We start from the raw sequence: 20146 nt of genomic DNA on the forward strand, positions 1-20146 counted from the left end.
GAAGAGAGGAAACACAGAACAGCCAATGGGAGGAGAGGAAACACAGAACAGCTGTTGGGAAGAGAGGAAACACCGAATAGCCAAAGGGAAGAGAGGAATCACAGAACAGCCGATGGGAAGAGGGGAAACACAGAACAGCTGTTGGAAAGAGAGGAAACCAGAACATCCAATGGAAAGAGAGGAAACCAGAACAGCCAATTGGGAAGAGAGGAAACACAGAACAGCCAATGGGAGGAGAGGAAACACAGAACAGCCGATGGGAAGAGGGGAAACACAGAACAGCTGTTGGGAAGACAGGAAACACAGAACAGCCGATCGGAAGAGAGGAAACCAGAACAGCCAATGGAAAGAGAGGAAACACAGAACAGCCGATGGGATGAGAGGAAACACCGAACAGCTGTTGGGAAGAGAGGAAACACTGAACAGCCAATGGGATAAGAGGAAACCAGAACAGCCGATTGGGAAGAGAGGAAACACCGAATAGCCAAAGGGAAGAGAGGAAACCAGAACAGCCAATTGGAAGAGAGGACACATCCAAACAGCTGATGGGAAGAGAGGAAACACCGAACAGCTGATTGGAAGAGAGGAAACACTGAACAGCCGATGGGAAGAGAGGAAACCAGAACATCCAACGGGATAAGAGGAAACCAGAACAGCTGATTGGAAGAGAGGAAACACAGAACAGCCGTTGGGAAGAGAGGAAACACTGAACAGCTGTTGGAAAGAGAGGAAACACTGAACAGCCGATGGGAAGAGAGGAAACACCGAACAGCTGTTGGGAAGAGAGGAAACACCAAACAGCTGTTAGGAAGAGAGGAAACACAGAACAGCCGATGGGAAGAGAGGAAACACAGAACAGCCGATGAGAAGAGAGGAAACACCGAACAGCTGTTAGGAAGAGAGGAAACACAGAACAGCCGATGGGAAGAGAGGAAACACAGAACAGCCGATGAGAAGAGAGGAAACACCAAACAGCTGTTAAGAAGAAGAGAGGAAACACCGAACAGCTGTTGGGAAGAGAGGAAACACCAAACAGCTGTTAGGAAGAGAGGAAACACAGAACAGCCGATGGGAAGAGAGGAAACACAGAACAGCCGATGAGAAGAGAGGAAACACCGAACAGCTGTTAGGAAGAGAGGAAACACAGAACAGCCGATGGGAAGAGAGGAAACACAGAACAGCCGATGAGAAGAGAGGAAACACCAAACAGCTGTTAAGAAGAAGAGAGGAAACACCGAACAGCTGTTGGGAAGAGAGGAAACACCAAACAGCTGTTAGGAAGAGAGGAAACACAGAACAGCCGATGGGAAGAGAGGAAACACAGAACAGCCGATGGGAAGAGAGGAAACACAGAACAGCCGATGAGAAGAGAGGAAACACAGAACAGCTGTTAGGAAGAGAGGAAACACAGAACAGCCGATGGGAAGAGAGGAAACACAGAACAGCCGATGAGAAGAGAGGAAACACCGAACAGCTGTTGGGAAGAGAGGAAACACCGAACAGCTGTTAGGAAGAGAGGAAACACAGAACAGCCGATGGGAAGAGAGGAAACACCGAACAGCTGTTGGGAAGAGAGGAAACACAGAACAGCTGTTGGGTAAAAGAGGAAACACTGAACAGCTGTTAGGAAGAGAGGAAACACAGAACAGCCGATGGGAAGAGAGGAAACACCGAACAGCTGTTGGGAAGAGAGGAAACACAGAACAGCTGTTGGGTAAAAGAGGAAACACTGAACAGCTGTTAGGAAGAGAGGAAACACCGAACAGCCGATGGGAAGAGAGGAAACACCGAACAGCTGTTGGGAAGAGAGGAAACACCGAACAGCTGTTGGGAAGAGAGGAAACACAGAACAGCTGTTAGGAAGAGAGGAAACAGAACAGCTGTTGGGAAGAGAGGAAACACAGAACAGCCGTTGGGTAAAAGAGGAAACACCGAACAGCCGATGGGAAGAGAGGAAACACCGAACAGCTGTTGGGAAGAGAGGAAACACAGAACAGCTGTTAGGAAGAGAGGAAACAGAACAGCTGTTGGGAAGAGAGGAAACACAGAACAGCCGTTGGGTAAAAGAGGAAACACCGAACAGCCGATGGGAAGAGAGGAAACACCGAACAGCTGTTGGGAAGAGAGGAAACACAGAACAGCTGTTAGGAAGAGAGGAAACAGAACAGCTGTTGGGAAGAGAGGAAACACAGAACAGCCGTTGGGTAAAAGAGGAAACACCGAACAGCCGATGGGAAGAGAGGAAACACCGAACAGCTGTTGGGAAGAGAGGAAACACAGAACAGCTGTTAGGAAGAGAGGAAACAGAACAGCTGTTGGGAAGAGAGGAAACACAGAACAGCCGTTGGGTAAAAGAGGAAACACCGAACAGCCGATGGGAAGAGAGGAAACACCGAACAGCTGTTGGGAAGAGAGGAAACACAGAACAGCTGTTAGGAAGAGAGGAAACAGAACAGCTGTTGGGAAGAGAGGAAACACAGAACAGCCGTTGGGTAAAAGAGGAAACACCGAACAGCCGATGGGAAGAGAGGAAACACCGAACAGCTGTTGGGAAGAGAGGAAACACAGAACAGCTGTTAGGAAGAGAGGAAACAGAACAGCTGTTGGGAAGAGAGGAAACACAGAACAGCCGTTGGGTAAAAGAGGAAACACCGAACAGCCGATGGGAAGAGAGGAAACACCGAACAGCTGTTGGGAAGAGAGGAAACACAGAACAGCTGTTAGGAAGAGAGGAAACAGAACAGCTGTTGGGAAGAGAGGAAACACAGAACAGCCGTTGGGTAAAAGAGGAAACACCGAACAGCCGATGGGAAGAGAGGAAACACCGAACAGCTGTTGGGAAGAGAGGAAACACAGAACAGCTGTTAGGAAGAGAGGAAACAGAACAGCCGATGGGAAGAGAGGAAACACCAAACAGTTTTAAATTCTCCTTTTGTGGTCCATAAAAGAAAGTAGGGCATACGACAGGGTGAGTAAATTTTACTGTGAACTGTCCCTTTAAATCAGCATTACCTCTGAGTCCTCACTGCAGTCCTCTGTTACCGTGGAGCTGGAGTGTTGCCGTGGTAACTTGGTCTCATATACCATAATACTCCATCTACGAGAAATAAAAGCGTTGGAATGTTTGTCAAGGAGTGAGACAGACTGTGACTGACAGATACTTCAGGCACACAAACTCACCTGTCCAGCATCTTGGTACTGGCTCTCTCCAGTTTCTCCAGGATCTGTGGTAACTGTGTGTCGTCATCACATGCCGAGCCCCACCCCAAAACTCTGGCCAGGTCATTTCCTGTTCCCAGCGGAAGCACGCCCAGCTGACACTGCAGATGCCACATCAAAACATCAAACTCTAGACATGAACCTGTAGCTCAAACAGTAACTAGCAACAAACCCAAGATAACTGATTCGATTCACAGGAAATGCATGAACTGAAAAGCACCACCAGAAGGCAGTATAAGCACAGAAAATGTGTCTGAACTCTGTTCATCCTGTATAGTATGGCATATTAGGATTAGTGCATGTGATTTATTAATGTTCCAGTATGTCATTTAGCACAGCCGGTGTAGTATTATCTGTAGTTAAGTATTCATACTGGGATTCTCCTGTCGTCTGCAGTATGATTCAGTGTCTGTTGGATCTGTGTGTTTGTGTACCTGTTTGTGTAATGTCAGAGCGTCTATCTCTGATAAAACCCATCCGACACTGCCGTCACCTCCACACACCAGAATACGAAACGTGTCGAACTTCTGAAACAGACGCAAGCTGCGACAGACACACACAAACACATTTAAACATGTCAATGAGCAAATATGCAACGAAAGATTATTGATATTCATTGCCTGAGTGGATATTTACTATCCTGTGTGTGTGAGTGTGTGTGAGAGAGAGAGTCTGTGTGTGTGTGTGTGAGTGTGTGTGAGAGAGAGAGTCTGTGTGTGTGTGTATGTCTGTGTGTGTGTAAATGTGTGTTTTAGTGTGTGTGTGTGTACGTATGTTTTAGTGTGTGTGTGTGTACGTGTGTTTTAGTGTGTGTGTACGTGTTTTAGTGTGCGTACGTGTGTTTTAGTGTGTGTGTGTGTCTGTTTACGTGTGTTTTAGTGTGCGTATGTGTGTTTTAGTGTGTGTCTGTTTGTGTTTTAGTGTATGTGTTTGTGTTTTAGTGTGTCTGTGTGTACGTGTGTTTTAGTGTGTGTGTGTCTGTTTACGTGTTTTAGTGTATGTGTTTGTGTTTTAGTGTATGTGTTTTAGTGTGTGTACGTGTGTTTTAGTGTGTGTACGTGTTTTAGTGTGTGTGTATGTGTTTTAGTGTGTCTGTGTGTATGTGTTTTAGTGTGTGTGTGTCTGTTTACGTGTGTTTTAGTGTATGTGTTTGTGTTTTAGTGTGTCTGTGTGTACGTGTTTTAGTGTGTGTGTGTGTGTGTCTGTTTACGTGTTTTAGTGTGTGTATGTGTGTTTTAGTGTGTGTGTGTGTCTGTTTACGTGTGTTTTAGTGTATGTGTTTGTGTTTTAGTGTCTGTGTGTACGTGTGTTTTAGTGTGTGTATGTGTGTTTTAGTGTGTGTACGTGTGTTTTAGTGTGTGTACGTGTGTTTTAGTGTGTGTGTATGTGTGTTTTAGTGTGTGTATGTGTTTTAGTGTGTGTGTACGTGTGTTTTAGTGTGTGTGTATGTGTGTTTTAGTGTGTGTGTATGTGTGTTTTAGTGTGTCTGTGTGTATGTGTGTTTTAGTGTGTGTATGTGTGTTTTAGTGTGTCTGTGTGTTTTAGTGTGTGTGTATGTGTGTTTTAGTGTGTGTACGTGTTTTAGTGTGTGTATGTGTGCTTTAGTGTGTCTGTGTGTACGTGTGTTTTAGTGTGTGTATGTGTGTTTTAGTGTGTGTATGTGTTTTAGTGTGTTTGTGTGTACGTGTGTTTTAGCGTGTGTATGTGTGTTTTAGTGTGTGTGTGTGTGTGTGAGTGTGTCTGTACGTGTGTGTGTTTGACTGTGTGTTTCTCTGTGTGTGTGTGTGTTTGTATGAGTGTGTGTCTGTGTGCGTGTCTGTACGTGTGTCTGTGTGTGTTTGAGTGTGTGTGTGTATTTGTCTGTGAGTGTGTGTATGTGTGTGTGTCTGTTTGCGTGTGAGTGTTTTAGTGTGTGTGTGTCTGTGAGTCCTGTGGACAAAATGTCCCCACAAAGATGGCAATTTCCAAAATCCTTGTGGGACATTTTTTGGTCCCCATGAGGAAAACAGCTAATAAATCACACTAAATGATGCTTATTTGAAAATGAAAAAATGCAGAAAGATTTCAGTGATGGGTTGGGCAGAATATACAGTTTGTACAGTATAAAAATCATTATGTCTATGGAAAATCCCCATAGAACATAGAAACCCAACATGTGAGAGAGTGTGTGTGTATGTGTGTGTGTGTGTGTGTGTGTGTCTTACCCCAGATGTGGCCCTCCATTCATCAGATCAAACACTTGTGCAGGATTCAACAGCTGTTTAAACCGCCGTAGAAACTTCACGCCCTGATTATCTCCACTTTTACTGTTCACGAACACCAACAACGGGCTGGTGCAGGTCGGAGGACACGTCGCCTTCCAGAACCCTACAAACACACGAGAGAGAGGTTCTTATTTTAGTATTATTTATATGGCAACACTTTACAATAATGTTCTGTTGATTAACATGAACTAAGAATGTAAAGCATTTAGTAATCATTTTGAATCTTCGGTCTACAGCATGTGAGTTCTTCATGTTCTGAACTATTTCCGACATAAAGCCATAATTGGTCATTTCTGTGAGGTGATTTTTAGATACGAGCTATTTCTGACGGAGAGCTCTGATTGGATATTTCCATGAGATCGCTCTGATTTTACTCTGATTGGTCATCTCTGGGAAAAGCGTTCTGGCTGGTTGTTTTTGCAGGAGTGCTCTGATTGGATGCTCACCGTCCGAGTCGATGCTGTTGAGGGCGGTGGGTGGAATCACGGAGACTTTACACTGACCCAACGGGCACTTAGAAGAGAGCTGGTCTTTGCACCCAGCATGCACCTGGAGAACGTACACACAGTTGATTGTCGTCTTTGTCTTCCATTAAATGTGTAGCGTAACATTAATGAATGTCAGAAAGACATGAACTTTCACACACTCACCATGGCTTTACACCACAAACAGCGCCAGTCCTGAAGTCTCAGAACGCTGCCGCAGGTTTTATCACACACGGTGCATTTGGCACTGACAGGCAGATTCCCCTCCAGCCACTGATGAGGCATTGAGATCTAACGAGTTTACAAAGGTGTTAATTACAGGATGAGCAATTGGTTCAGACGTTAACGGACCTTCTCACACAAAATGGATATAACCCAAACCACCCTATCACAAAACGAAGAAACAAGTGTAGCATAGCACAAATAACACTCACCCCATCCTCATCCTCCAGTATGTCTTTGCCGATGGAGGCCAGTGTCGTCCATTTGCAGTTATTAGTGGCTCTGACCGCACAACGCTTGTGAGCCTTGAACTTGCACACTGTACAACACACAAAGTTTTCAGTCAAGTTAAATGGTTAGTTCACCTAAAAATAAAAAATGTCATCAAACCAATAAGACTTTCGTTCATCTTCAAAACACAAATTAAGATATTTTAAATGAAATCTGAGAGATTTCTGTCCCTCCACTGATAGCTTCGCAACTACCACTTTGTTGTTTCAAAAAGTTAATAAAGAGATATAAATCGAGTGGTTTGGTCCAAACTTTCAGAAGAGACTCGATCGCTTTACAAGATAAAAAAGTTTGAATTTAGGCTTTTATTCACATATAAACATTGATCAGCGAACATAAACAGAATCTCAAACGTGCTGCGTAACACGAGAATGAACCTCATTGGTTCTTGCTGAAGCTCAAACGTGCTGCGTAACACGAGAATGAACCTCACTGGTTCTTGTTGAAGCTCAAACGTGCTGCGTAACACAAGAATGAACCTCAATGGTTCTTGTTGAAGCTCAAACGTGCTCCGTAACACCAGAATGAACCTCATTGGTTCTTGAGGAAGCTCAAACGTGCTGCGTAACACCAGAATGAACCTCATTGGTTCTTGAGGAAGCTCAAACGTGCTGCGTAACACCAGAATGAACCTCATTGGTTCTTGCTGAAGCTCAAACGAGCTGCGTAACACCAGAATGAACCTCATTGGTTCTTGCTGAAGCTCAAACGATCTGCGTAACACCAGAATGAACCTCATTGGTTCTTGTTGAAGCTCAAACGTTCTGCGTAACACGAGAATGAACCTCATTGGTTCTTGAGGAAGCTCAAATGTGCTGCATAACACGAGAATGAACCTCACTGGTTGTTGTTGAAGCTCAAACATGCTGCGTAACACCAGAATGAACCTCATTGGTTCTTGCTGAAGCTCAAACGATCTGCGTAACACCAGAATGAACCTCATTGGTTCTTGCTGAAGCTCAAACGATCTGCGTAACACCAGAATGAACCTCATTGGTTCTTGTTGAAGCTCAAACGTTCTGCGTAACACGAGAATGAACCTCATTGGTTCTTGAGGAAGCTCAAATGTGCTGCATAACACGAGAATGAACCTCACTGGTTGTTGTTGAAGCTCAAACATGCTGCGTAACACAAGAATGAACCTCAATGGTTCTTGTTGAAGCTCAAACGTGCTGCGTAACACCAGAATGAACCTCATTGGTTCTTGTTGAAGCTCAAACGTGCTCCGTAACACCAGAATGAACCTCATTGGTTCTTGCTGAAGCTCAAACGATCTGCGTAACACCAGAATGAACCTCATTGGTTCTTGTTGAAGCTCAAACGTGCTCCGTAACACCAGAATGAACCTCATTGGTTCTTGAGGAAGCTCAAACGTGCTGCGTAACACCAGAATGAACCTCATTGGTTCTTGCTGAAGCTCAAATGTGCTGCGTAACACCAGAATGAACCTCATTGGTTCTTGAGGAAGCTCAAACGTGCTGCGTAACACCAGAATGAACCTCATTGGTTCTTGCTGAAGCTCAAACGTGCTGCGTAACACCAGAATGAACCTCATTGGTTCTTGCTGAAGCTCAAACGTGCTGCGTAACACGAGAATGAACCTCATTGGTTCTTGTTGAAGCTCAAACGTGATGCGTAACACGAGAATGAACCTCATTGGTTCTTGAGGAAGCTCAAACGTGCTGCGTAACACCAGAATGAACCTCATTGGTTCTTGTTGAAGCTCAAACGTGCTGCGTAACACCAGAATGAACCTCATTGGTTCTTAAGGAAGCTCAAATGTGCTGCATAACACGAGAATGAACCTCACTGGTTGTTGTTGAAGCTCAAACATGCTGCGTAACACAAGAATGAACCTCAATGGTTCTTGTTGAAGCTCAAACGTGCTGCGTAACACCAGAATGAACCTCATTGGTTCCTGCTGAAGCTCAAATGTGCTGCGTAACACCAGAATGAACCTCATTGGTTCTTGAGGAAGCTCAAACGTGCTGCGTAACACCAGAATGAACCTCATTGGTTCTTGCTGAAGCTCAAACGTGCTGCGTAACACCAGAATGAACCTCATTGGTTCTTGAGGAAGCTCAAACGTGCTGCGCAACACCCAAATGAACCTCATTGGTTCTTGTTGAAGCTCAAACGTGCTGCGTAACACCAGAATGAACCTCATTGGTTCATGTTGAAGCTCAAACTTGATGCGTAACACCAGAATAAACCTCATTGGTTCTTGAGGAAGCTCAAACGTGATGCGTAACACCAGAATGAACCTCATTGGTTCCTGATGAAGCTCAAATGTGCTGCGTAACACCAGAATGAACCTCATTGGTTCCTGCTGAAGCTCAAACGTGCTGTGTAACACCAGAATGAACCTCACTGGTTCTTGCGGAAGCTCAAATGTGCTGCGTAACACCAGAATGAACCTCATTGGTTCCTGCTGAAGCTCAAATGTGCTGCGTAACACCAGAATGAACCTCACTGGTTCTTGCGGAAGCTCAAATGTGCTGCGTAACACCAGAATGAACCTCATTGGTTCCTGCTGAAGCTCAAACGTGCTGCATAACACCAGAATGAACCTCACTGGTTCTTGAGGAAGCTCAAACGTGATGCGTAACACCAGAATGAACCTCATTGGTTCCTGCTGAAGCTCAAACGTGCTGCATAACACCAGAATGAACCTCACTGGTTCTTGCGGAAGCTCAAATGTGCTGCGTAACACCAGAATGAACCTCATTGGTTCCTGCTGAAGCTCAAATGTGCTGCGTAACACCAGAATGAACCTCACTGGTTCTTGCGGAAGCTCAAATGTGCTGCGTAACACCAGAATGAACCTCATTGGTTCCTGCTGAAGCTCAAACGTGCTGCATAACACCAGAATGAACCTCACTGGTTCTTGATGAAGCTCAAACGTGCTGCGTAACACCCGAAAGAAACCTCATTGGTTCTTGAGGAAGCTCAAACGTGCTGCGTAACACCAGAATGAACCTCACTGGTTCTTGAGGAAGCTCAAACGTGATGCGTAACACCAGAATGAACCTCATTGGTTCTTGCTGAAGCTCAAACGTGCTGCGTAACACCCGAATGAACCTCATTGGTTCTTGAGGAAGCTCAAACGTGCTGCGTAACACCAGAATGAACCTCACTGGTTCTTGAGGAAGCTCAAACGTGCTGCGTAACACCCGAATGAACCTCATTGGTTCTTGCGGAAGCTCAAACGTGCTGCGTAACACCAGAATGAACCTCACTGGTTCTTGCGGAAGCTCAAACGTGCTGCGTAACACCAGAATGAACATCATTGGTTCTTGCTGAAGCTCAAACGTGCTGCGTAACACCAGAATGAACATCATTGGTTCTTGCAGAAGCTCAAACGTGCTGCGTAACACCAGAATGAATAAAAGATTAAATTAAGTCTGTTCATCATATAAAGCGATCGTGTCTCTTCAGAAAATTTGGACTAAACCGCTCGATTCACATGGATTAGTTTTACATTTTCTTTATGAACTTTTTGAAGCGTAAAAGTAGGAGTTGCGTAGCTGTCTATGGAGGGACAGAAATGTCTCCGATTTCATCAAAAAGATGATGTTTTGAAGATGAACGAAAGTCTTACGGGTTTGGAACGACACAAGGGTGAGTAAATGATGACAGAATTTTCATTTTTGGGTGAACTAACCCTTTAACACATAAATCAGCATTAGATTCAAATCCTACACAGAAACCTCTGTAACAATCAAATCAAATGCATGATGAACAGTGACAGACCTTCGCAGGACAGTCCGTGAGAGGTGACTCCAGACAGCGCCTCCCGGCAGACGTTACAGTACGTGGGGCGAGCGTGTGAACAGGCGTACCAGTTATGCATCCCCGAGAAATGATCCATACTGAACTGAGTGGACTAGAGCAGAGACACAAACATTAAACTGATCAAACGTGACGTTTATAATGTTACTAAAGATTTCTATTTCAAATAAATGCTGAACTTCCTATTCATCAAAAAATTCCACAAAAATATAAAGAAGTCACTACTAGCAATTAAACTCAATATCCACCAGAAGAACTGTATTCTGCCTCATTTTGTGTGTAGAATAATTAGTGCTTGATGAAGATTTTCCATTGCTTTCTGTACAGCCGATTGTAGAGACTGCGGTGTAATATATTTCTAATAAACCCGGTCCTAAACAGACGGTAGAAACTTTCCAACAGATGGAGAATCTCACCTCAAAGTGTTCTCTGTTCTGAACACTCTTCAGCGCTGCAATCCATTCCTCCATTTCTTTCCTGTTTTCCGCACACAGAACCAGTCGACGACACGGAGTGATTACCTACAGAGAGAAAGTGAGAGGGAAAGCTCAGGAGTCGGTCATGTGAAACTGAAGAAATCGGAATAGATTTGTTCAAGTATTATAAGCTGCTTTATCCACACATAACCTTAAATGTGTGTGTGTGTGAGCTCCAGAAACATGTGTTTCTCCTACAAACTGAGGCCAAGGAACAAGGAACACACTGTCCACACACACACACACACACACGCACGCGCCTCGACCAAAGAGCTCTTGTTATCCAACTTACAGGGTGCCAACTACGACTGGGTGACAGATCAAATATATTCACAATGATTTTGCTGGTGATAAGACATTATGCAAGAAGAATATTGCAATGAGTTTTTTATTTGGCCATTAAGTTTTCCTAAATACCGTGACATTACATTAGTTTCTCCTTTTTTAGCAATTCATTAGTCTGAGAGTGTTTTTTGCATAGCAAAAAAGCATCAAAGTTAATAAGATCAGTTTATCTCACTTTGAGTCAATTCAAGAGTGAGTCAAACAAATAGTTTGTATTATTACTCAAAAATGTTCACTGAGGCCTGCATTTGTCAGGTATTAAAACGTTTTAGTGTATTTGTTTTTAATTATATGTAATTTATATAGGTGCATATAAATAAAAATGATTAAATACTCATAACGACCAGTGTGAAAAAGTGCCTTGATTATTTTTAACTAGAGTTTTAGAAAATTGAATCAGGTAACACTTTCAATATGGTCTCATTTGTAAACATTGGTTAATGCAATAGCCGACATGAACTAACAATGAGCAATATATTTATTAATCTTTGTTAATGTTAGTTAATACAAAATTCAGTTGTTCAATCTTGGTTCAAGGTGCATTAATGTTTTTTAACCGTCTGGTGCTCTTCATGTGTCGAAGATAACCACATTTTTTTTTATTTCAATGAAATAAATGTACTATATTTTAGTTTGATAATGTTTTTTATTTAATATTTTGTATTTTTAGGGGATTTTACAGTACTAAATTATATTTATGCTGTATTTATTTAACCTTTTTGAATCATGTCCATGATTTTTTGTGTTTTCACATAGCAAGTGTCAAAACCTTTACCAAGTTTCGAAAAAGTATTTTTAATCCTCTGGTGCTCTTCACCCATTTTTTACCAAAAAAATTTTACCGATTTTTTTTTTTTTTTTTACTTCATTCAAAGTTTCGTAAAGCATTTTTAATCCTCTGGTGTTCTTCGCCCATTTTTTACCCAATTTTTTTATTTTTTTATTTATTTTACTTCATACCAAGTTTCGTAAAGCATTTTTAATCCTCTGGTGCTCTTCACCCATTTTTTTAACAAATTTTTTTTTTTTTTTTTTTTTTTTTACTTCATTCCAAGTTTCGTAAAGCATTTTTAATCCTCTGGTGCTCTTCGCCCATTTTTTACCAAAATTTTTTTAAGTTTTGTGGTTTTTTATTTTTTATTTTTTACTTCATACCAAGATTCGTAAAGCATTTTTAATCCTCTGGTGCTCTTCGCCCATTTTTTACCAAAAAAATTTTACCGAATTTTTTTTTTTTTACTTCATTCAAAGTTTCGTAAAGCATTTTTAATCCTCTGGTGCTCTTCGCCCATTTTTTTACCAAATTTTTTTTTTTTTTTTTTTTTTTTTTTTTACTTCATACCAAGTTTCGTAAAGCATTTTTAATCCTCTGGTGCTCTTCACCCATTTTTTACCAAAAAAATGTTGTTGTTTTTTTTTTAACTTCATTCCAAGTTTCGTAAAGCATTTTTAATCCTCTGGTGCCCTTCGCCCATTTTTTACCAAAAAATTTTTACAGATCTTTTTTTTTTACTTCATTCAAAGTTTCGTAAAGCATTTTTAATCCTCTGGTGTTCGTCGCCCATTTTTTACCAAAAAAATTTTACCGAATTTTTTTTTTTTACTTCATTCAAAGTTTCGTAAAGCATTTTTAATCCTCTGGTGTTCTTCGGCCATTTTTTACCAAAAAATTTTTTACGTTTTGTGTTTTTTTTTTTTTTTTACTTCATACCAAGTTTCGTAAAGCATTTTTAATCCTCTGGTGCTCTTCGCCCATTTTTTACCAAAAAAATTTTACCGATTTTTTTTTTTTACTTCATTCAAAGTTTCGTAAAGCATTTTTCGTAAAGCTCTGGTGTTCTTCGCCCATTTTTTACCAAAATTGTTTTTTTTTTTTTTACCTCATTCCAAGTTTCGTAAAGCATTTTTAATCCTCTGGTGTTCTTCGCCCATTTTTTACAGAATTTTTTTTTTTTTTTTTTTTTAACTTCATTCCAAGTTTCGTAAAGCATTTTTAATCCTCTGGTGTTCTTCGCCTATCTTTTACCAAAATTTTTTTTTTTTTTTTTTTTTTTACTTCATTCCAAGTTTCGTAAAGCATTTTTAATCCTCTGGTGTTCTTCGCCCATTTTTTACCAAAATGTTTTTTTTTTTTTTTTTTTTTTTTTTTACTTCACACCAAGTTTCATAAAGCATTTTTAATCCTCTGGTGTTCTTCGCCCATTTTTTACAGAATTTTTTTTTTTTTTTTTTTTTAACTTCATTCCAAGTTTCGTAAAGCATTTTTAATCCTCTGGTGCCCTTCGGCCATTTTTTACCAACATTTTTTTTATGTTTTGTGGTTTTTTTATTTTTTATTTTTTACTTTTTAACAAAATTTATTTTTTTATTTTTTTTTACTTCATTCCAAGTTTCGTAAAGCATTTTTAATCCTCTGGTGCCCTTCGCCCATTTTTTTATGTTTTGTGGTTTTTTTATTTTTTATTTTTTACTTTTTAACAAAATTTATTTTTTTATTTTTTTTTACTTCATTCCAAGTTTCATAAAGCATTTTTAACCTACAAATTTTACGTTTTGTGTTTTTTTGTTGAATTTTTTACTTCAAGTAAAAAAATTCTAAAAAAATAAAACGTAAAATTCAAAAATGAGCGAAGAGCACCAGAGGATTAAAAATACTTTGATGAAAGTTTAAATTAACATGAACTAAAATTAATAAATGCTGTAATGTATTGTTCTTTGCTATTTCATGTTGGCTAATGCATGTTCACTAATGTTAACAAATAAAAGCTTATTGTAAAGTTGCTAAAGTTCTGAGTGAATGTGTGTGTGTGTGTGTGTATATATATATATATATATATATATATATATATATATATAGATTAATGAAATATTATGTTATGTTTAGAATTTGTAATAGAATTAGAATGCAAAACAGAATCATGTTTACTAGTGGACTCAAAAGTCTGGAACTCAAACTTTTTCAGCTGTATCACTCTAATGCCACACCAGCCAAACCTTCAAGCATTCAAAGGCCTAAAATAGCTTGTGTGTGTGTGTGCGCGTGTGTGTGTGTGTGTGCGTACGTCAACTTCCCAATCCGTTTCCTCCAGCTGCAGACAAAGACCCTCTGTTCCCACACGGATAAAAATAACTCACGCCTTTCCTCCGCCAGCACACACACACACACATATAAACCGATCATATTATTCATTCCACAGAAGAGTACACAAGCTGCCTCATAAAACCAACTAAAATATACAGACACATGGATCAGCTGACACACAGCGGAAGAGAGAGAGAGTCGGTGAGCGTCTGCTTAATGTCTTTGATGTAGATCTCGAAGCCACTTTTATCACTCACACAAACACACATTATCAGCGCTATCATAACGCCGGCCGAACTGTGTCATGCAACTCAAAGAGCTTTTGGGCTTCAGTTACATAAGCTGAATATATCCTGTTTTTAACACTTTAACACACAGCTGCGACACTAATCTGAACATGCACCTAATGAAATATCAGTTTCACACTAATCTGTATAAATGGTGCTATTTAAATAAAATCTGACTTTTCACTATGCTGAATCCTGTGGATTAATAACTGTGTAAAGCATGAAACAAGATAACCCAAATTTTGACAAGTTCGAGTGTGAAAAGCCCATCTGATTGGGGTGGTTGATTATGATTTGACTTTTTTAACTTTAGTTAGTGTGTAATGTTGCTGTTTGAGCATAAACAACATCTGCAAAGTTACGACGCTCAAAGTTCAATGCAAAGAGAGATATTTTCTTTTACAGAAATCTCTTTATAAGGACTACAACAAACGGCTGGTAGGACTACAATGAGCTTCTTCCTGGGTTGGTGACATCACTAACCCTAAAATTTGGGGTGTGGCCATGTTGGGCTGCTTTAGAGAAGAGGAAGAGTTGTTGTAGTAGAGTGTTGTTGTCATGCCGTCATTTTACGCCGGACTGCTTCACAAACGAGGGTCAATTCAACGCTGGATTTGCACAAAAGATTAACATGACGGCACATGCTAGTGGATGAGTTGAATCAACTCCACAGCAACTACATAAATTTATCCACTAACTGCTCAGAAATGTCTAAAAGTTGTAACTTCTTCCTGAGTCTCTCCATCAGTGTCGACTCCGGTTTGAACAATGTAAGGCTGAACACCGTTACTGACAATCCTCATTTTGGCTGCGTGAGATTCTCCAGCTTTGTTGTTGTTGAGCAACCGAAGCGCGAGCTGTTAAAGCTCCGCCCTCTTCTGGAGCAGCAGCTCATTTGCATTTAAAGGAACACACACAAAAACGGCGTGTTTTTGCTCACAACCAAATAGGGGCAAATTTGAACAGCTATAATAAATGAACTGTGGGGTATTTTGAGCTGAAACTTCACAGACACATTCTGGAGACACCAGAGACTTATATTACATCTTGTGAAAAGGGGCATTATAGGTCCCCTTTAACAAGCGAAACCTTGTAGTAAGAGTCAGTCATCAGTAGTTTGACTTACTGAAGAGTGAAACACTGTGATGTGTTACGCTTTCGAAACATAAACGACTTCAAACAGCTGTCAACTTCCGACTCGACCAATGAAATGAGTGTGGGGGCGGGGCCATCTGTTTGACTGACCAATGGCAGGCAGGGGGAGTGTTCGGAAACCTGTTTGAAATCTTCAAATGTTGAAATTCTGTTTAGTAATGATAGACTACGCCTTTAAATGCAAGTCAGTTTTATATTTCAACACTTCAAAGCATGTTCTGACACTGCTGAACTCTTGCACAACAGACTGATGACGTCTTCTGAAGCACACGGTGTCTTGGGACCTGTCAGAGCAAAACCAGCTGACGGTCCAAGCAATATTCATCTGATCTGGATTAAAATTAGATACAATCATTTGAGTCAAAGGCTCCTGAAGTAGCGAGAACTTTATTGCTTTTCTTATATTAAAGCCCTTCAAATCGACAGAAAATCACTGTTTTTAATTATTCATACTTGATTTTTCACTATTGGTGATACACTTCATCATATGTCTAAAACTATTATGTGTAAACATATTACATTTTATTTTTCAGGATTCTTTGATGAATAAAAAGTTCAAAAGAACAGCATTTATTTTAAATAGACATTATAAATGTCTTTACTGTCACTTTTGATCTATTTAATGCATCTTTGCATTAGTTTCTTTAAAAATAACCTCACCAACCCCAAACTTTTGTCTAAAACATTATGTCTCAGATACAGACACTTCTTTTCTCCTTTAATAATAATCCATTATATAAACTACATATAACTAGTGCTGTCAATTTAACAAGTTAATTTAGTATGGTTAAAAAACATCACAAAATAGCATAATTCATCATTCCTGCTGAGCATATGACAATTATTTGAGACAATGTTTGAAACTTTGTATTGTTTTTGCCTCCTTAAGATGAATCACTTGATTTTCTCATCCATAAATGAATATGTAACAAGGAAATTTCCTAAGACGTCAGTCTGTTTGTGTATATAGTGTGACAATTAAAACAAGCGTGACCTGTCAACTGGACTATAGGCCACTGAAAGGCGTATGTTCAATGATTATGTTTTTTTTTTCTCAGAAAAAACAACAAACCTCCACTCAAAAGTTTGGTGTCTGTAAGATTTTGTAATGTTTTTGAAAGTCTCTTCTGCTCACCAAGGCTGTATTTATTTGAACAAAATTCATTAAAAATTGTGAAATATTATTGCAATTTAAAATAGCTGTTTTCTATGTGAATATATGTTAAAATATAATTCCTGTGATCAAAGCTGAATTTTCAGCATCATTACTCCAGTCTTCAGTGTCACATGATCCTTCAGAAATCATTCTGATATGATGATTTGCTGCTCAAGAAACATTTATGATTATTATCAATGTTGAAAACAGTTGTGCTGCTTCATATTTCTGTAGAAACTGAAACTTTAATTTTTCAGGACTCTTTGATGAATAGAAAGTTCAAAAGAACAGCATTTATTTGAAATAGCACAATCAGGGGTGCACACAACTGGTGCGCATACGCGGTAAAAATAAATGATGCGCGCCAGAAAACGTGGAGGGAAGCGTTTTTGAGTACCAACATTTTTGGGGACAGGGACACTCCATCTCCATCTCTGGTAAGATAGCAATCATGATGATGTGTTTATTAATTATTAGTTGATCCGTGATCCGTACGGACCAGGTCCCACGGTTCGCCATGCATGTGATTTGTGGGTTAACTGCTAAGTTTATTCATCATAGAGTGAAAGTTTATCATTTGGACGTGTTTTGTTTAGCCAATTTACACATTCAAGCGATTTTAAATGCAGAAGAAGAGGCGAAAAGCGGCACACGCGCATGCAGAGAGAGAGAGGGGCACGTTTCAGACAGCACTTTACCGAATTAATTCCTTTTTTTTCATGTTTACTTGCGCTTGAACCTACACATACAAACAAAGTTATGTCAAAATACCCGTCTTTAGCAAGTATTCTCTCGGTTATGTCTAGACATGTGCCGATATTCGGTAATGCGATATATCACGATAATGAATATGCACGATATTGTTATCGTGGGCACTTCAAAATAACATAAATAATAATTTATTACCAATTTTTATAATGCATTTAAGAATACTTTCCCCATCAACTGTATAAAATGCACAACACTTTATTCTGCGTCAAAGGGACACGCGCTCAGATGTAAACAAGCCTGAATGTGCATGAGAAGCACATGGCGGAACGAGTGAAGGAGACGCGCTGAATGAAAGTGCACGTTCACTCTCTGACAACAGAGGGCACTGATGGAACAGCAGAAACGCAGCGGTTACCCCGGAAACCCTGCAAACAAAGCAACTGCGCTAGTGAAGTTTTTAAAATGTTTCAAACAGCCATTAATTTTTTTGTAAACTCAATGTTGTTCATCACAGCACCAAATACTTAATACTTAAAGACTTAATAGGCTATTTATTTTCAAACTTAAACATTTTTATATTTTAATCTGGACTACAACATGCCCTAATGATTAGAAATGTTCTGATTATTTGTTATTGTTCAGTAAAACTTTGAGACTTCATTAGTTAACATGTTATTTCATTATTACCAAACTGACAATGAAAAATACTTATAAAGCATTAATTATTTTTAGTTAATGTTAATTTCTTAGTTACTGTTTAATAACATTACTAAAATCAAAAGTTGTAACTAATATTTAATGAACCTGAGATAAAACTAACAATGATCAGTTGTATTTCTTAACTAACATTAACATAAAATAATACTTTCTGTAACAAATGTAGCTATTGCTCAATCTTAGTTAATGCATTAATTAATGAGACCTTATTGTAAAGTGTTACCTGTTGTTTTTTATAGCTTAATTCTTTTGCACTTTAATCTGTTTGAAAATTTTACTTTATATATTTTTGGTGTATTTTATTATTGTATTTAAACATTCAGAGTTCTTTTTGTTATTACAAATTATTATTATACTATGACAACACTTTTTTTTTGCAAGTTATTTCAATATCGTGATAATACCGTATACCGTGATAAAAGCTTCAGCAATTAATTTGCAACATGAAAATTTGATACCGTCACATGCCTAGTTATGTCATAAGCGAACAGTTGAGAAAGAAACCGGATGTGTGTCAGTATATTCGTTCTTAAAGTGACAGCAGCCTAATAAAAAAAAAAAAGTGTAAAGTGTGAGTACCAAGCCGCATCTCCCTTGAGAACCAGACCAAAAAAGTTATGTGCACCCCTGATTATAAATGTCTTTACTGTCACTTTTGATCAATTTAATGCATCCTTTATGAATAAAAGCATTAATTTATATTAAACAAATCTTACCCACCCAATACTTTTGACTGGTAGTGTTTGCAATTAATATGGCATATTAGGTAACTAATTTAATTCATATTTTGAACATACAGATCTACACAGAGAAAGAGAGAGAGAGGTAGCTGTCATACTGAGCCCAAGGCCACACAAGCACTGGACACAGTGTTCTAACCCTACCCATCACAACTGAGTGCCTAACCCGAAGCCTTACCCTAAACCAACCCTTAACCTAATTATAATACTTAATATTCAACAATACTATTGATCTGACTGCACTGGACGAGAACTGGACGATGACATCACTGTTTCTGCAGAACAGCTTTATAGATGAAATGAACTAATTTAATAACTGATGATCTGAATCAACACTGAACTAACTGCTGCTGTACAGCCAAAATCAACTCTGTTTTGCATCACTGAATCATTTTCCTGTTATCACTGTAAAGCTTGAAACTATTTGAAACTGCTTTGAAACAATCTATATTGTATATAAATAAAGGTGACTTGATTTGACTTTAACCTAAAACCAAGTTGTGACCCTCAAACAGGCGTTTAAGGGATCTCAGAAAGTGAGGAGCGGTCAAAATGTCCTCACTTTATCCTCACTCAGATGGTCTAAAACTCAAACTGGTCCTTACAAAGATAGTTGTACAAGTACATACTCTCACACACTTACCCATTTAAACGTAGACATACAACAGACGTGAATTGTTTACATTTAAAGCTATTTATAATGATTAGTCTACCAAAACCGAACCCTACCCCTAAGAACACGTGGTAATTTGGTAAAACATCAATTTACTTCATAAATTATTTCCACCTTCAAAGACTTCCCCTGAAAGCAAGGATTTGTCAGATTTAAATCACATCGTTTTATACTAAACGCATAGTTAAAGCGATCTTTCACCACAAAATTCTGCCATCATTTACTCGCCCTCATGTCGTTCAAACCTGTATGACTTGAAAAAAAAAAAGTAGATATTCAGTGTTTTTTTGTCCATACAATTAGTCAAGTTTAAAATGTTCTTCAAAAGAGAAGAAATAAAGTCTGAACGACATGTGAGAGTGTAAATGATGACAGAACTTTCATTTTGGGGTGAACTGTCCCTTTAAGAAAACACACACACTCTCTCTCCCTCTCATTCCACACATTCTTTCCTCTTACTTATTGCCGGCAAAATCCAGACGCTCCAGTAAGGCTCTTCTGTCTCAGTTTGTGCAGGCAGTTTGAGTCGTA

At 39.4% G+C, this 20146-nt stretch overlaps 2 protein-coding genes and 1 long non-coding RNA gene across 8 annotated transcripts in view; all 3 read right to left on the minus strand.

Annotated features, from left to right (window-relative positions):
* LOC127495212 (diacylglycerol kinase delta-like) overlaps positions 1–20146 on the minus strand; it is a 46532-nt gene that overhangs the window by 14210 nt on the left and 12176 nt on the right. The window contains exons 4-12 of the mRNA XM_051861915.1: positions 10690–10794; positions 10235–10367; positions 6403–6509; positions 6134–6259; positions 5930–6032; positions 5424–5586; positions 3654–3762; positions 3181–3320; positions 3013–3097 (exon numbers count right to left, since the gene is read on the minus strand). Coding sequence (XP_051717875.1) covers positions 3013–3097; positions 3181–3320; positions 3654–3762; positions 5424–5586; positions 5930–6032; positions 6134–6259; positions 6403–6509; positions 10235–10367; positions 10690–10794 — 1071 coding nt within the window. The remainder of the gene's footprint in view (positions 1–3012; positions 3098–3180; positions 3321–3653; positions 3763–5423; positions 5587–5929; positions 6033–6133; positions 6260–6402; positions 6510–10234; positions 10368–10689; positions 10795–20146) is intronic.
* LOC127495164 (uncharacterized) lies at positions 6505–8313 on the minus strand. 5 transcript variants are annotated; one of them, XM_051861800.1, is made up of 3 exons: positions 8134–8313; positions 6961–7674; positions 6505–6909 (listed from the first exon to the last, which is right to left on the minus strand). In XM_051861800.1, the coding sequence occupies exons 1-3, from the start codon at positions 8238–8240 to the stop codon at positions 6756–6758; spliced, it is 975 nt and encodes a 324-aa protein (XP_051717760.1). In that variant the 5' UTR covers positions 8241–8313; the 3' UTR covers positions 6505–6755. The 5 variants fall into 5 exon arrangements, with proteins under 5 accessions (XP_051717760.1, XP_051717759.1, XP_051717757.1 ...); XM_051861799.1 differs by having other exon boundaries at positions 6961–7878; XM_051861797.1 differs by having other exon boundaries at positions 6961–8031.
* On the minus strand, positions 11983–20068 carry LOC127495218 (uncharacterized). 2 transcript variants are annotated; one of them, XR_007925083.1, is made up of 2 exons: positions 13151–20068; positions 11983–12974 (listed from the first exon to the last, which is right to left on the minus strand). It is a non-coding gene; the product is annotated as an uncharacterized LOC127495218 (long non-coding RNA). The 2 variants fall into 2 exon arrangements; XR_007925082.1 differs by having other exon boundaries at positions 13062–20068.

The sequence above is a fragment of the Ctenopharyngodon idella genome, chromosome 15, assembly GCF_019924925.1.
Source record: "Ctenopharyngodon idella isolate HZGC_01 chromosome 15, HZGC01, whole genome shotgun sequence".
NCBI lineage: Eukaryota > Metazoa > Chordata > Actinopteri > Cypriniformes > Xenocyprididae > Ctenopharyngodon > Ctenopharyngodon idella.